This window comes from Paramormyrops kingsleyae, chromosome 6 (assembly GCF_048594095.1).
Source record: "Paramormyrops kingsleyae isolate MSU_618 chromosome 6, PKINGS_0.4, whole genome shotgun sequence".
In the NCBI taxonomy this organism is placed as follows: Eukaryota; Metazoa; Chordata; class Actinopteri; order Osteoglossiformes; family Mormyridae; genus Paramormyrops; species Paramormyrops kingsleyae.
In genome coordinates, this window is record NC_132802.1 from 17,613,270 (window position 1) to 17,630,617 (window position 17,348).

The following is a 17,348-nucleotide window of genomic DNA, read 5'->3' on the forward strand; positions in this document are numbered from 1 at the left end:
AAGACATTGCATAAGGGGACTGATAAGCGGTCATGGGAAAGGGCAGAAAATAAGTATTAAAGCTGCCAGTCATTTTATTGTTGTCATGTATATACATATTCAAACTATCCTGTGCCCTGTATCAGAAACAGCATCTCCAGCTTAATCAACTTCTATGGATCTTTCAAGAGCTTTCTCAAAGAAATCCACCTACACGATGATGCATAAGACACAGCTTCCATTGTCATGCAACAGAAAAATAATGCATTATTACCATACTGTACCACAGCACATAGTGAAAGTAGGTTATGTGGCGGTTAGAAAACCAGGCTAATCCAACTCTCAAAAAAGGAAGCTTTATGTATAGTTAAATACTGGATGTTTTTAAATTTAACTGTGACAGTATAGATTGGCAGAAGCATAACAGTTTTTTGCGAATAATTTTGGATAAAGGGTGTTGGCTACTTAAGAATTGGAGCACGTATGCATTTTTGTCAAAGCGATCTGTTCTGCCATGAAGCTGCAACTCTGCATCCCTTATAATTAACAGTCAGCTCATGTACTGAGCATTGTTAATTGCCACATGTTGGAAGTTGCTAATGTGGGTGCCTAGAAAAATAATATTCCCTCTGGACTCAGAACCAAAGTTCAATTTTGTTGACTAACAAACTGGGTGTTTAACTGAAGAATCCACTGATAAGTCTTTCCAGAATACACACAGTATGTTACGGCATTTGAAGACATAGGTCTGGTCCCCTATGGGTACTAGCCTGTTACACCTATTTAAAATAATAAAAAAAGGTTTTGGCTCTTTGCAAGTCAATAAACTGCTCTGAATCACTGAACTGTGAAATAAATAAACAAAGAAAAAGCGATTATACCACAATGGGACAGCAAGTATTGAAACACAAATGTGCTTAACAAATGGTTTACTTATAAAACACTTCTTTGTGAAATACATTTTCATAGTAGGGTAGAAAAATGTGCAATGTTAATATTGAAACATTATTAACATTGCACATGTACTGAGCATTTGCAGTTGTCACATCACAAGGACCATGATAGTCATCTGGAATGAGATCAGGCTTGGATGGTGTCCAATTTACAATCATACTGGTTGGGCATTATACCGCGGTATACGGTATTTCCAAAAGCAATGCCATTTTACAATACACTTCCGGGATTTTGAAATCTCAGTGATACAATTCACCGAGCAGAGGGATGGGGGATGGGGTGTCCCTCACCGCACAGAGACCATCAACAGGTTTCCCTAAAACAATTTTACTTGTTGCAGGACACAAAGCTTAGTATATACAGTATAGGTATCCTCACTTAAATTTTCACTTTATGCCTCCGAGACCTACTGTCTCAGAGGCATACTACCTGTTTTCACTAACCAAAATAAATCCGAAGAGGACTTTTGCTTTTATGAAAGTGTTGGCTTTCCTGCGAGTTGTGTAGAGGCAGCGCACATTTTGCGCAGCAAGTGTGGCGCCACCAAGCTTCTTCCCCGGGAACTACACTCAACATCTCAGCATCAAGCTACTATAGCTTTGAACTTTATCTGTGAGCACATGTGCTTCATCTTGAAAACCTCTTCATGTTTCTTTTGGTTAACGAAACTACACAGTACACACATTATTTCTGCTTTACATAGGTTGCGTATTTTTCATGTCATTCCTGCTTTTACCATATGTTAGTATTATTCTAGGTTTTACGTGTTATTTGGCATGATTTGGAAGCCAATTTTTTGGGTCTGGGAACGCTCAAATTTTTTCCCATATTAATTAATGACAATTGCTTCTTCACTTTATGTCATTTTGACTTTCATAGGAATGCTCTACTTAGCTCAGATTGAGTGGAAAGCTGTACTACACAAAATCAGTGAAACGTTTTCTGCTGCTTCTGTATAGACTCTGCCTGTGCTCTCCCAGCCAATCGTCATCATTCTTATCCTTGTTGTCAGATTCACTTATAGACAGTGTGGCATGTTTGTAAGACTTTTAACAAATATGAGTGAGGAGAAGAAACGCAAATAAGACCTGGTCATTAAGGGACATTCGCCTTCTGCTGTATGGGAATATTTTGAATTGAGCAAAAGCAAGTGAATTCTTGGCACAACTGGCATACCTCTGAATAGACTCTGTTGGTAGATGGTAACAAGATTTGTTTGCCTATAGTTTATAAATATAAATTTATAAATATAATATTTATTGCAAAAAGAAATTACAGCAATATTTGAAATTTCTGCAATACCTTGCAGCCCTAGGTCATAGTCGTCAGTTGTTTTAAAAGAGATGTGTCTATACTTCTTGTTCAATGCAGTTTTACTGTATGATAATGTATTTTTTCATAGGAATTGTAAATGACTGGGAATCAAATGAAATGTACAAAGGCTATGAAGTGTAACATTCACAAAAGCCAACATTGCTCAGAATTAATACTATCACTGTAATCCAAAGCCATTAGCTTTTTATTCATCAGTGAATAACAATAATTCATGGAATTTTCATTTTATTCCGTGTCCCCACATATAAATTGCTATCAAACCACTTAAGTAAACCTGAACTCCATATGTAAGCTGGAGAGAAATTAGAAAACAACTGATATGTAACATATAAAAGAAACAACTAAATGATCTAAGTGTGATTGTTGATGCTGGAGTGTTCTCACACAGCAATTCTTACACATATTTAACAGATTTATATTAATTTCCATTTTATTACTTAATTTGAGTGAGGAGTATGATTCAATTTCTTCTATATTAATTTTTACGTTTATGTGAAACATTGGAGAAATACTTCAGACTTTATGATTACGCTGTATAAATGTCTAATTTTTTTGCTCTTTTCACTTACTATTTTTGGCACTAATGTAACTGTGACCTTTGGTTCTGAATGGTAACAGTACATCTATAAGACATAATATTCTAGGTCACAGCCACATGTGCCTACAAAAAAAGCATAATTGCAGATAATCATTTGTGAATACAGTATGCACAAAACTTTTTTTACCTGCCAGACAGCCCATGATTGATTGCAGAAGTAGTTGTTTCCATAGTAACATCATCTTCGGTTGCCAGGGGTAAACAAGACTTTCATTCAGTGGCTTGAAAATGGAATGTCTTTCCTCATAAATACAAGATCCTCAGTCTGTTAAAAAAAGACAATGTTAAGAATAATATACAGCATTTTGTAAATTATACCTGTTATTTGATAAGGTTCTTTCAGGTACTATGCAAGACATCAAACAGAGAAAAGCCTCACGTGTATGTAAGTTACCAGCTAAATACCAACATTACTTGTTGCAATTTCATTGGCCATTAAGTGTTTTGACACCCCCAGATCACCACCTCCAGATCACCACCCCCAGATCACCACCCCCAGATCACCACCCGAGGATGTTTTCCCACTTTCGTACACTGCTGTTCCAGATATCTTCAACCAACATATTGACAATGATGGTACGCAGGTGACAAAACAAATCTGAGACATATAGATAGTTTGTCTGACACCTCCACTCACTTCTGTGGCTGCTTTGCCCACTGAAGACCAACAACCAGGCAGCCATTCAGTCAAAGTCCCGAGGAAGAACACATGAGAAGAGGCGCCATTTTTAGCAGGATGGCCAACAGCGTTATTATTTGGCTTGCCGTGAATTTAGCATATTTAAAACAACTTGCATGTCAACATCTGCAGGGCCGTCAAAAGGTTTTATTGAAAAGCCCAGGACAAAGCTGCATTGTCTCTGCCCATCGGGGGGGTATAGGCAAGTGCAGAGGTAAAGGCGCTTAAGCAGGGAGGGTGACTGCAGCAGCGGCTCCCCTTCTGTGGAAAGCACACTGAATTATACATGCCACATCAATCCAAGGAGCTGGAACAAAGTGCAGCATGAGGGTATTGACCTCAAAAGCTAATATGCCGTCCACCTGATTAAAAGGACCATTCTGCTGACCTGAATGCACCTGGTGGGCGGCTTTCAAAGCTCTCCACCATGCAGCATGTGCCGTTTCTCTGCTTTTATTTATTAATCATTTTTTTGTAAGAAAAACAGCAAAGCTCTTTACATGAGAACGTGGCATGTGACTAAATAAAAAGTCAATGCGTGTCACATCAATCAAAGGTTAATTATTGATTCTTGAATACTGAAGTGCCAAGATTGTGCTCTTTCACAATTCATTGTCTTCCATTCTGAATAAATTACTTAAGTGTCACATTAGTGAAGAATTGTTGCTCATTGTCATGATATCATATTATTTATTAATGGAATTGCACATATGAATGTTAAATACAAAACATCTGATGCCAGAAACCTGGGGTTTCCTTGACAGGGTAAACTGGACATGCGATAGATAGACTGCAGTGTACAAATGATGTATGACCTTCTAAGAAAATTATATTATCTCAGGACCAGAAATGCAATACAACGTGATATGATGAAGATTAATAAAACATTGTGGTAACACCTTACTTAAGGTCTTGTTTTTAGTATTTTATAAGCATATTCACAACAAATAATAATGCATTCATAACGCATTATAACATAAATATCAAAAGGCATAAAACATTATAGCCATGTGTATTATGCATCATGAATGCTTTATGAAACTCTCATGTATAATGCACTATAGATACCTTTATAATCCATTATAATGGTCAGTTTTGTACTTCATACTGCCTCATAGAGTATTCATAATGCATAATAATCATGGCTATGATGTGTTATGCCTTTTATTAATATTTATAGCCATGTATATAATGTTTTATGAATGAATTATAATGCTTTAGGAATGTGTTTATAAATTATTAAAAACATGACCTTAAGTGAAGTGTTACCACCATCACTAATAGGACTGTGCTAACTGAAGACTGTACAGGGTGCTGGTCTATGTCAGGAGGCCTGTTCCCTTAGGGAATGATTCTCCCATCATGTACTAACGTTGAGTTACGCGTCTTCTTGCCTCATCAGCATGGTCACCCTCACCATGCTTAACCCGATAAAGAAGGTGCGGAAAGTATATGCAAGAAATATAATTAATTCATCAAGCAAGGAAAGGGGGCTATGCCTTTAACGATTTTGGCAAAAAAGCAAAACGTGGAATGTGGACTACTTCATTTACATTGTGAACCTAATGGAAATCCACAGAAAGCCTTTTATTTTGATAAAAGCATGGTGTTAGCCTGTTGTACTTATATCTGGTCATTCTCACAAACCTGAATCCTTCGACAAAAACAAAATGTTACTGTGTTTGAAGTTTGTGCAGAGCCTTACTGGGTATATTAAAATTATGTCTAGGTGTGTTATAGCTTTTCCTCAAACAGGTAGTACCATGACAGTTTTAAAATCAAATAACACACAACTAGATAAAATGTTTTAAGTCTTACAGCTATATTGCATGTAACCCATAATTGACAATGAATTAGTATAATAAGATGCATGTTCATTTCTTAAATTGTTTTACTACGCAACTGATTAACCACCCAGAGGCAAAATAGACATTTTAGACAACAATATGACGTGTCTGTCATCAAACTAATTTTTAAAATGAGAGAAAATTGATTTGTTACACTGATGGGTTCATTAGAATGACCCCTATTGCTAAGAATGAATCCATATCCTTCATTCCGCCCCCCCCCCCCCCTTTTCATTCATGACAATTCTGTAAGCCAGCAAATTTGGCTAATCAACAGATGCTTACAATGGTGTAAATGGTAGCATGTAACTTAGTAGGAAGTTAGTAAGAAGAACACACTACTGCGAGGACACACTACTCCCTTTGGACCTATTTTTTGCTCAGTTAGTAGAAAAAACATAGATTCTTGTTATTGGGATGAAGTACAGAGGATGGATATACCGAATAGAAACTCAATTTCAATGGCGATTTTAGTTTAGTATCCATATCAGCAATGTCTGCAAAACAGCATACTGTCACCCTCATAATATGGCCATAGTCTGGGGTATGTTATCATATGTTGCATATCTAAGAAATCCATTTCGAACCTACACCGGGTCCAGAACGCCACTGTTAGCATGCTAACACGCATCAGGCACAGGGATCACATCACACTAATACTCTTAAATCCCTGCACTGGCTTCTGTGGCTTTTAGGAGTGATTTTAAAGTCCCTTTGCTAATTTTTAAATGTTTACATAGCCGTCTTATCTGTAGATATGATCTGACTGTAAATTATGTCCCAGGCAGATCTCTCAGATCATCCGAGAGAGATTAACTGATTATTCCTAAAACGCCGCGGAGGAGGGAGGATGCAGCTTTTAGTCACTATGGTCCCAAAGTCTGGAACTCTGTCCCAGAAAACCTGAGAGCTACTGAATCTCTTAGTACTTTCAGAACCAGGCCGAAAACACACCTTTTCACCATTGCATATAAGAATCTACTGTAATTAGATATTTTATTATTTTGTGTATGTATTATAATATACAATAATGTATTTGTTTATTTTGGAAAAATATTCATCTTTTAAAAACTGATTCTATTTTTAAATATTTTTTCTGTGCATGCTTATTTTATTTCCTTTCTTTTAAATGTCTGTAAAGCACTTTGTAAACCCTGGGATTAAATCAGTGCTATATAAATAAAAGTTGATTGATTGATTGATATTATTAGTAGCATGAAAGAAAAGTCTAGAATTCTTACTATTATTCCAAACAAACTGCTAGTCGCTGCCACTAAAACCCAGACATCTCTGCCATTAAGCGTAGAATGATTACCCATTAGGCGGATGTCCTGGTCAGAGATTCCATTGGGGACCCCCATCTAGTGAATGTAGTGTATGTAGACCTATGAAGAGAATATATGAGTAGGAAAATATGGGACAAGTGGCATCCTGTACTGTTTCAAAACAGCACCCAGAAACATGCGATGCATTCAGGTGGAGCAGAAACATGCGATGCATTCAGGGGCGCAAGTACACGCACTGCAGCTTAAGAATGTGAAGACACATTACTGCCTTTGAACCTATTTTTTACAAATTTTAACTGAAAGCAATATTTTTTAATCAACCAGTCATTAAACCTATATGATTCGCATGCTAGGTGTGTTGAGAAGGCAGTCTAATGGTAATATACTTGTGTATACTTACACATTTCTATATGCTGTTGTGTTATATAATTCTTATATAATTACATGAGTTATTCACATGTGTTTTGGATTGTAACATTTGCTTCTTAATGTATAATAAATGTAAAAAGTTTCGTGTTACACATTGGGCTTTCTGAAAACTGCAATATTGCATTTGGCCGTGTAGCAGCATGTAACTTAATGCAACCCTCCAGAGTGCATAGTGGAAAACATAATTAAACGTGCTTAAAAATGCAATTAAAAGTCTGTGGCAAAATGCACACAAGGGTCATTTACATGCAACACCCCCATATTTCGGTGTTTCTGCGCTGAAAATGCATATCTGGCATAACCCCAAACTTGAGTCAATGGGAGAATATGCCTTTGCAGAAAAAGCACACAGCTACAGTACGCGCTTTTTTGACTTAGCTGCATGGGAAAATAGACCTCTACGAAAAAAAGAGAGAAAAAGAGAATCATACATTCCAGAAAGATATCAAAGAAAATGGAGACCAAATCAGCTGTCTTCATTACACATACGCCATGCTTATCTGCCAGAAAGAAAAAAAAAAAACACAACAGAGTCAAGTACATCCAGTCCTGTAGAATAATATGGTCGTCACTTTAAACAAGAGTGTCTTTACATTTACATTTACGTCTCACAATGTAAAACCTTTTTAATTATGGGTGTTAGACACATGCGTACTCGCCCTAGTCCACAGAAATGTCAGAGATTAATGGAATAAATTTGGGGCACAGAGCCATGCTGTCCAGATTCAGCAAACTCCGACAACCAAGTTAACCCCCTTTGAAAGAAATCCCTTTGGGTAAAATCGGTGGGGGGGGGGGGATCCGATTCTCTGACGCTAACTCTCTGCTGCACTTTCCCGAGCGGCTCCTCAGAGGGCAGATAACCAGCTATTGCAGGTGGGGGCCTGGGCAGGGGTCTGCTGGTCGGTCCAGGCTGGTGCAAAGCTAGCTGGCCTTCTCCGAGCCGCATTCCCTGCATCCCCTCCCTCTGCTCCCTCCACAGCACTTTGGGCCTGCGGGACTGGGACCTCACACATACCCGTTGCAGGGATCAGTGCCGAATCTTGAGGCCAGCTGGCTTACCATCCCGCTCCTGAAGGGAGCAATTATTTGCCAGCTGCTATAATTGCAGATACACAGGGTCTGAGAGAGGATTTCCCTCGGCCTTTAAAGTTTTAGGGTGTCTCTGCTGCTGTGAGTCAGGCACAATTGGATTTGCATGCTCTGGCTTTTCCTCTGAGAAACAATGAAAATCATATGAAGCCAGGACTGCGGAGTTGCCAGCCGTGCTGCACAGCATCGCCATGCCTGCTGTGTCTTCATTCAGCCACCATGCCAGCTCCACTGATTAAAAAGTGCTGTTTGCTGACATACCTACATTTAAAGCAATCCAATGTAATCATGAGCCAGGGACGATGTCAAAGTGCCCATTGTAGTACATGGGGCATAAAAAAGGTTCAGATAATATAGGCCTACTGATGCTGTTTCATGATATTTCTACATCATACTGTTGACCAGAGACTAAAATAATTGTATTCAATTAACAATTAATAATTGTATTTTTCGGATCTCTTCCAACCTTTGCCAACGCATTGCATGGGTGAACATATGGACTTGAGGCAAATCGCAGCAAAACTGAAGCACTGCTTAGTGGCACCAAAGGCAAAGGGTGACTGCAGAAGATGTCTGACATTGTGAACAGGATAATTCCATTTGATCGTATTACAGTATTTTCTGTTTAATCTTTGATGGATCTTATTAGCACTTCACAAACCATTATATGGATGAAAATCTGCACCTGAAACACCTGCGACAAATCGAAGTGCCACAGGTAGCTGGCAGCACAGGGCGGCTACAGAGTATCATTGGAACACAGTAGGTCTAAACATTTCCCGTGGATTTTTTTCAGACTTCTGAGGAACACTGTACAGGTCCATGGTTCTGAAACTGCGGGGCACAAGATGAATTTCTGAATGTTCTACCATAAAGGTTATTTAATTCATTTGTTAACAGGCCCCCCACTCTGCAAATTTTATTGCTAGCTAGTCGGCAAAATTTATTGTGGGGAAACTCAGGGAAATTTATTATGAGGAGAATTTAATCGAGTCCAAGTCAGAGGTGGCACATGAAAGAACAGGTGTAGATCTGAGGCTTGCATCACGAAGCAGGATTTCTTGCCAGATAACTTGTTGGATTTAAGGTAGTCTGGGCTAAATGTAAGTGAAGAAAGATGAAGTCCATTTAAACTGGGGTACCTTAAATCTGACAAGTTATCAGGCTAACCAACAAATCTTGCTTTGTGATACAGGCCCCTGCTGAACTTGACTAGATTGAGACAAGTCACTCAAAGGTGGCCTTTTATTAACCATTTAGTGTTACGGTAATATTTTTGGTATTGTATGGTATTTTCGTTCGGTGAAATCTATTGTGGGTGAAGACCCCGACCTGCTTGCTGAATTCTATCATGGGGGATCTCCCTCACCTGCGCCAAGATACCAGAATTGTGTTGCTTCTGAAAATGGCATCTAAATACTGCGATATAATATATTGATGATATAACAGTATGAAAAAATAGATAATGCCCAAGTGTACTGTAGGGGGTGCTAGAGATTGCAAAAGTTAGGGGTGTGGGGGGAGTAAGGATTAGATGGGGGAGGGGGTGACGGGGCCATCCAGGGAATACACTGTTGTCATGCCAACAGCATCTAGTTTAAACAAAAATCATGATGAGTAATATAATGTTAATTACGAGGGCCAGCCAACTGTTGTAATGCAAATATACCAACAAAAAAATAGGTAGAAAACATCAGTGAAGTGCAACATTTTGTTGTCTTGCAGATTCATTCACACTGAACCTCAGCAAACTGTTACACAGAATGGTGTCCAGCGCTCAGGCCCTGTTAAGTTGAGCTGAAATCCACCAAGCAATATTCAGCTCATAATCATCAGCTCACACTGTGTATTAAAAATGCATGTCGCTAACACAAGTATGACGCTATTGATAATAACGCAGGTTTGGACATCAGTAGCAGCCTTCCCTAATAGAGCCATAGAATGCAATTATCCGGTGGGAAATTATAATGGCTATGGGCATCAACGGAACGTTGCTGTGGCCTGCGGTTCAAAGGGATTGTTAGATTGCCCCCCCCCCCCCCCCAGGCCCACAGAGGGGCAGCATGGAAACAAATCAAGTTGGCTTTGTAAAGGAGGGGCTGCAGAGAAAGTGATGACCCCAGAAACAACTACGCAGCATTATTTTTTAAAAGTAGAAAGCACTAGGATGGTTAACGCTGTATGAAATAACAGTGATGGTGGAAAAAATATCAACCCAGAATTACAATAGGGCATGTTTATAATACAGCGGTTTGTTCTGGCAGTATGTGATGAAAACAACAGATGCTTTAAAAGTTGGTGTCATTAAGCGTTGACAGTAATGCCACCTAGTCTAATTCAATATGAGATCAAGGCAGAGCTGAAATCTTTTTCCATGACCTACAAAACAATGTAGGCACACAAAGCAGGGCTCAGGGTCTCTAGTGAACACAGGGATGTAAATAGGTCCTGTGGACACCACTGAAGTTTGCTGCACTACTAAACAGACTACACACCCCAATGTTGTGTGAAGAGAAAATTAGACCAACAGGGAATAACACAATCAATGATGTCATCAATAGTATGTCGGTTTAATGACAATTCATGTGGTTCCTGTGAAAACCTGCTCCTCTTTGTAATTTCTTACTGTCTCAAAGTTCACCAAACGTCTTCCTGTGACCGACACAGACAGAATACATGAAGAATACATCTGGTGAAAGGATCAAAGTCGTTTCTCTTATTTGGTTACAGCAACAACAGTCACATTTTGACCTGAGGAAATTCCCATGCTGTATTTTAAATCTCCCATCCATTTCCTGTACCTGCTTGTCCTATGCAGAATCATAGGGGTCCTGCAGCCTATCCTGGAAGCTATTGGCACGAGGCAGAGAATAACCAAGGTTAGGGCGCCAACCCATTGCAGGGCACACACACCAGTCACACCTACGGACAACTCCAGTTAACCTTAACATGCTTTTCTGTTGGGAAACCAGTGAACCTGAGAGTATGTAGGGCTGGGGTAGAGAGTATGTAGGGCTGGGGTAGAGAGTATGTAGGGCTGGGGTAGAGAGTATGTAGAGCTGGGGTAGAGACACAAACCCTGGTCTCAGAGGTGTGAGGTAACAGAGTTACTCACTGTCCTGCCATGCCATCTATTTTAAACTGACTAAAAATAAATCTTAGATTTAAAGGAATTCCATCAACTTTCTTGCCATAATGTAGTCCTAATTTCTTCAACATCCTGCCATTACAAGTTTATTCTAAGGGAGCAAGAAAAGTCAATTGACTGCCTGAATTTCCTGTTCAAATTAAGAAATGTATAAATGTACAATGCTGTTTTGAGCAAAGTGTAGATATTTTTGCTCAGCAAGGAAACAATATCCTATAAGTGAACTTCAGTATTCCTATTTGATATAAAATATCATACATATCGGCTCACATGCATCATTTTGTTTGCCTTTGACTCCCTGTATATCTTAGTCATCCTCATAACGCAGAATGCATGTGCTTGGTTGATGAGTAGACCTCTTTTCATGTGTGCTAAGTTCAAAGTGAGACCGAAGCTCAAAGCACGGCGGTAACTGAGTGGTTGCTCACAAAGACTAGCTTACAGTTGTCACATGTGCTATAATGAGAAAGGATGTTGAACAGAGATTATTAAGTTCTACGGGAAAGTCTGATCAGGAGTAATTCAGACATGTGAAATCATTTTGGTCCACTTTTAAAAAGCACTCAAATGTGTATTTTTTCTCTCTCTAGCTTTTGCCTTTTACTTTCACTTCTTAAGGAGTCACTAATTCATGATCACCACAATCACAGACCAAAAGTAACAGGGTACTGATAAATTAGCATACGCATACACCTTTACAAGCAGTCGTGGGAGTTTCACTTACTCAAAACTGTTTTGAGGGAAGAAAGACCAATGATTGGTTCAGAGACATAACAAATCAGATTGTGGAGGAGGTGGGTCCAAGCAACTAGAGAAGGCTGAACCAAGACATCTGACTGGTTTGTCCGGCCTGCTCTAGTTGCTTGGACCCACATCCTTTACAATTTGATTGGTTAACTCTCTGAACCAGTCATTGTTCTTTCTGCCCTCTGAACATTTTTATGTATGTAAAACTCCCATGAACCATACAAGCGATGCTTCATACTCATCCTCACTGAAGAGTGACTTGTTTACGCAGTAGACAATCATCTCCTAAAACCGTAACGATAGAATAAACTCAGCATTAATTGACTCATTAAATCAGAAGGCATAATAGGCATTATTTAAACTTTTTTAAATAAAAAAGAAAAGGATTTGGATTAGCAGAGTTCAGCAAAAAAAATGGCCATCTGATAAAAATGAGAATAGTTTTTCATTTTGCAGAGTCCTTACTGAGAATGGCAGTTACACCAAGCCCAATTTGTGGTGTGTGTTATGTGCAAGTCATCCCTGCGACCGCAGTGGCAGCTGAGAGAAAATGCAGTATACAGTGTGCCATGGGCTGAAACATGTAATTCATTCATAAGCAAGAAGAATTGTGAAAAAAAAATATGTTGGAAAATGTTGTTTAAATGGTTCTTGCACTAGGTGGGTAAAATAGGTCAGAAAAAGAGCATCTCAGAGTATTTCAGTAAAATATAAATTAAGAAGTAAACTATTTATGAAATAAGTGACTTTCTATGGTTTTTCAACTGCTGATATGCACCAAATCCTTGTGCATAACATTATTAGTTTGGGCAGGATTAAGGAAGATGCTCATTTAGTGTCAATCAGGGGCTTTAGCGGACATTTTTCAGTGGTTCACACTGGTTCAGTTTCATAAACCTGAAAATTTGCTGAGGTCATTTATCTAAAAGACAGATCCTTCCGGAAACTGCCTGTGATCACCCATTATTTAGCTTCCCATAATTAATGAACGGACCAGTGCTGAAAAAATACGAAAGATGAAATAGAAGCAAGAAAAACAATAATGTAAGACAAAAATTAAAAACAGCAAGGTAGCCATTGTGATTCCCAAGTAGCTGACAAGATTTGACACAAGCTATGACGCCTCCATTATTGTGTCCATATAACAATGATTGGAGTTTACCCAAGAACCAGAAAGAGAATAACGATTTATTATAAATAAAGCATCATCCCCCCCGACAGGCAGCCAATACTCTAAGTATGTGTTTCTGAGAAGAGGTTCCAGCAATTCCCTTTAACAATGAAAGTTACTGTAACAGCAGATGGGTGACAATAACAGTGCACTAAGGTGCCCTGAACAGGGGTTTCCACAAAAAAGTAGATAATCCTCTGATAGCTTGCCAACTGACGAACTTGAGTAAAAAAGGATACCAGCTCTATAGTGTGGAGCAGACTTGACCAGAGGACTCCCTGTAAACATCTGATGATAAATGGTCTCCTGAAATCAGTTTTCAAGGCATCCAGGTGAATGTCAGAAATACAGGAGAACCCACAGGACGAACGGAAAGGCAGAGAATGGACTCCATTGCAGCACATTCTCCTCCTTCACTTCCCATGTCTCTAGTCCCGGATGGGCCTCCTTTCGGAAAGATGCTTTCGATTCCAGCAGTACCTTTCTGCTAGAGATCATTTCCCAGCCAGCCAGATAATGGTGAGGAGCAAAAGATATGACACATCTGGCTCCCAACACCCAAAGGCATGACTGCTTGACGCTATTTCCTTTTTGCAGCATAGTCTTCCTTTCTGGCAGAAATGTATTGCTTGTAGCACACTCCCGCCGCTTGGTAGCCCAAATAATAGACTAGCCAGTGATGTCATCCACAAATAAACATTAATGGTAAGCAAAAGGAAACAATCGCACACTGCCTGCTGAGTAGCACCTTGTTTACTAAGTCACATACTGACCATACTGTTTTATCCTGTATAACCGCCTCAGTCTCTTCATACTTTATACCCAAGGCATACTATTACCCGATTACACTCATTAACATGCAGTAATAACAGCCAGCCCAAATGGATACATTGTAGATTTGTGGACGATTTATTTAAATTACGGGGGGCTGTTTTTTGTGACTGGGGGCGATAGGCAGAGGGGGTATATGCCATGACACGTTTTATCCACCTAAGAAGACGGTTACTACTGTATATCGTTGCCTGTAACTGAGATCGGCATCGCATGAGGACTTAAACACACTCGCCAGCATTTCCTTCGCAGTCTGAGTCCTGTTTAGTAAAATATAAAAATGCTGGGTAGAGTCTCCAGTGAAAGTGACCTTGAAAACAAACATGGTAGCAGACCTCTGTTGGGTCTTAAATGAGTATATCTGTATTTGAGTCTAACTATAAAGCGCAAATGAAAAGTTCTGTTTTTTCTCTCTTTAAGTTATAATCTAATACAAGTGTATCATTGCACATCACCATTGCAGCCTTTATTGCTTTGCTGCGTGCAAACTATCCAATTATGTCCAACACTGCCTGTTACAATTATATTTCCTGCCAACGTCCTGTTTCATCCGTTTGCCTATATATTTATTTCTTTTCATTCTCCAGTATTTATCAGGGCTTTTGGCTAAAGAAAAAATGTAGTAATTTAAAGGTACTATAAAAATGCGTAGCACGCAGAATGTCAAATTAATCAATTTAATTTTAAAATATGCAAATCTTAGCCTAAATTGACCTAATCTTTAACCCATATTTGGTCAGGAAAAAAATATGTCCGTTATTCCTGCTGTACACTCCTCAAAACTCAAACAACTAGCCTAAACTCAAAAGTTTAAAACGCTTAGTAAAACCGGGTCACCTATACCATAAAACTAATGATGCTCAGAACCAATGCACACGCGCGGAGTAATTGGTATATTCATGCACAAATAATGGTAAAGATAAGTTACATTCGTTTTAAAATACAATCAATCCAAATAAATAAAAAACGAACAAAAAGATTAGATAGATAGATAGATAGATAGATAGATAGATAGATAGATAGATAGATAACGCTGCATACCTATTTGCATTACAGCTACAGTAGATAACCCATGAACGAAGGCGCTGGACGTACTTTTAGGGGACCACATGGAGCGGTTTAATGAATCCGCCGATGCACATTTGCATGACAATCTTTTAATAATGAATATATGGTAGCTTGCTTTGTGTCCATACCTGCAATAGGAAGTTACCTGATTGCCCAAAGTAATTCTGCCTTGCACGTTGCATCTATAGGGGTGCACAATAAAAATCCCCTTTAATTTGTCAGTTTTCCGAAAATGCCCCCACCCCCTTTCAAATATAAAGGTGTGAAACATAGCCTACACATGGAAGAAAAGTGCCGCCGTGACTAGGATGACTAATTAAACTAACAGTAAGTCACACGCTGCACTCGCCAGTTTTATAAGGAGAGAAGAAGGGGACTGCATTGGACGGTGACATAAAAGAAATATACAACATGAAAAAATATAAAGCATACAAAGTCGGTCGTGCACGGATGTCTGATAAAAGAAAATAATCTGAGGGGGGAAAAATCACTGCAACCTCAATGGGAGTGAAGGCTGCTCTTTGGAGAGAGGCATGCCTCTCTTAGGTTCAAGTCAAGCTTTTAAATCTCCAGAATTTTCTTGCTGTCCTGTTATAAAGCACAATTGGCTTTTCTTCAGGTAATTCCCCAAATTGATATAGTACGAATCTGGAAAGGATTTATTTTATCCCGTGCCTCGTTTTATGTATTAGCGATACTAATGCTCTGCTATATTCACGCCATGGTTTCTACCCAACTTTACAATGCCCCTCTTTCTACAGTTTTAATAATTAATAATAATGATTAAAAAAACAAAATCGAAACCTAATTCTATCATATTTCAATTAATAGCACTTCAAACAATAAATTATTCCGTCCAGCAAGACGCGAATTAATGAATGAAAAAATCGTTTTATAAAACGCAGTACTTAAGATAAATCGGTTTTGACTTTACCTAAAAGCAACCGTAAATTGCAGAAAAACAGTGTTTCGCTTACCAAACTGTGTTGCTTCTCAGGAGATTTAAGCACCAGAAACCTTATGTCATTGATTCCACGGTCTGTCTGGATGGTGCAATAACTGTTGTAACCTGCCGTGCAGAAGACTGACTACAAAACCATTTTCGTGTCTCTCCTCAGTCAGGTTTCCACGCTGAGCCTGTGACAAAGAAGCCGAGGACCAGCGCGGAGAATACGGCAGCGTCCATAGATCGTTAGTGAGAGCGCCGGGATCCCGGAGTCAGTGTCGTGGATGCATCTCCCCGGGTTCAGCTCCTCCGTTATTCCACAGCAGCGCCCACGCAAATCTGCCCACGAGTGACGGCGGCGGCGTCCGAGCCGCGCGCGATCGCCTTTCGGCAGCCACGCGCCGGCGATGTCACTGCTGATGCCAGACGGAGACTCACACCAGACCGCTACCTTGCTCAGTCCAGGCGGGCTGCAAGACTAACATGCGCGCAGAAAGGAAGCTTCCTTATATTTAATCGCACCATCGATCACACGCGCAACTTTAAAGTTGCGTTTAACGAAACTATATATGATTTAATGAATAAACAAACTGGCGCCTGGGACACCAGTTATCCATACTGATGTAATTACTGCGATTCTCTTAGCACGTGCCGTCTTGAGATCGGGTGTCTTTGCAATTTTTTTTACACGTATTACAATATACATTACCACCGCCTGTACTTGCATAAACAAAACATACCTTTAATTGCCGAATGTCAAAAAAGCAGTTTACACAGTTTAGCTGTGAAAATATTCCCCGACGCAATCAAACTCGCTGTCCAGTGATTTTTAAAGCATAAAACCACTACATGACAAAAATAGCAAATGCGTGTTAGGTGGCATGCAGAGACGTTGCTTGTCAGTAGCAGAAACTGCCTGTGTGAGTCGTTAGGCATGTGAAGGTGTATGTATACCCCTGATGTTTGCCACTCCTTGTTTGCCGCTTCCCTCCGCCAAAGAATGGTTAAGATAGTCAAACACATGTGGTTTTTTTTCCTGATGTCTAGATTATATTTATGACAGGTAAATATGGTACAACAGTTCAGGAGTTTTACATGAAATAGATCATTTTCATCAGCCCAAAAGAGAAAATCAAGGCCTATAAATAGATATGTGCCTTCAAATAACCAGATGGTATATAAAATGTATAACTATGCACGACTATTCATGACCAGCCATTCTGTTCTTTTCAATAATC

The 17,348-nt window shown here is 39.3% G+C and overlaps 1 protein-coding gene across 2 annotated transcripts in view; it reads right to left on the reverse strand.

The window, feature by feature from the left end:
* The window catches only part of LOC111854795 (contactin-3-like), a 60,882-nt gene extending 43,990 nt beyond the window's left edge, over positions 1-16,892 (reverse strand). The window contains exons 1-2 of one of the 2 annotated variants that reach the window (XM_023833157.2): positions 16,851-16,892; positions 2,994-3,131 (exon numbers count right to left, since the gene is read on the reverse strand). In XM_023833157.2, coding sequence (XP_023688925.1) covers positions 2,994-3,048 — 55 coding nt within the window. In that variant the 5' untranslated portion in view covers positions 3,049-3,131; positions 16,851-16,892. Of the gene's footprint in view, positions 1-2,993; positions 3,132-16,141; positions 16,622-16,850 lie in introns of those variants that run through there. The other variant, XM_023833156.2, reaches the window with a different exon arrangement.
* Between the last annotated feature and the right edge of the window lie 456 nt (positions 16,893-17,348).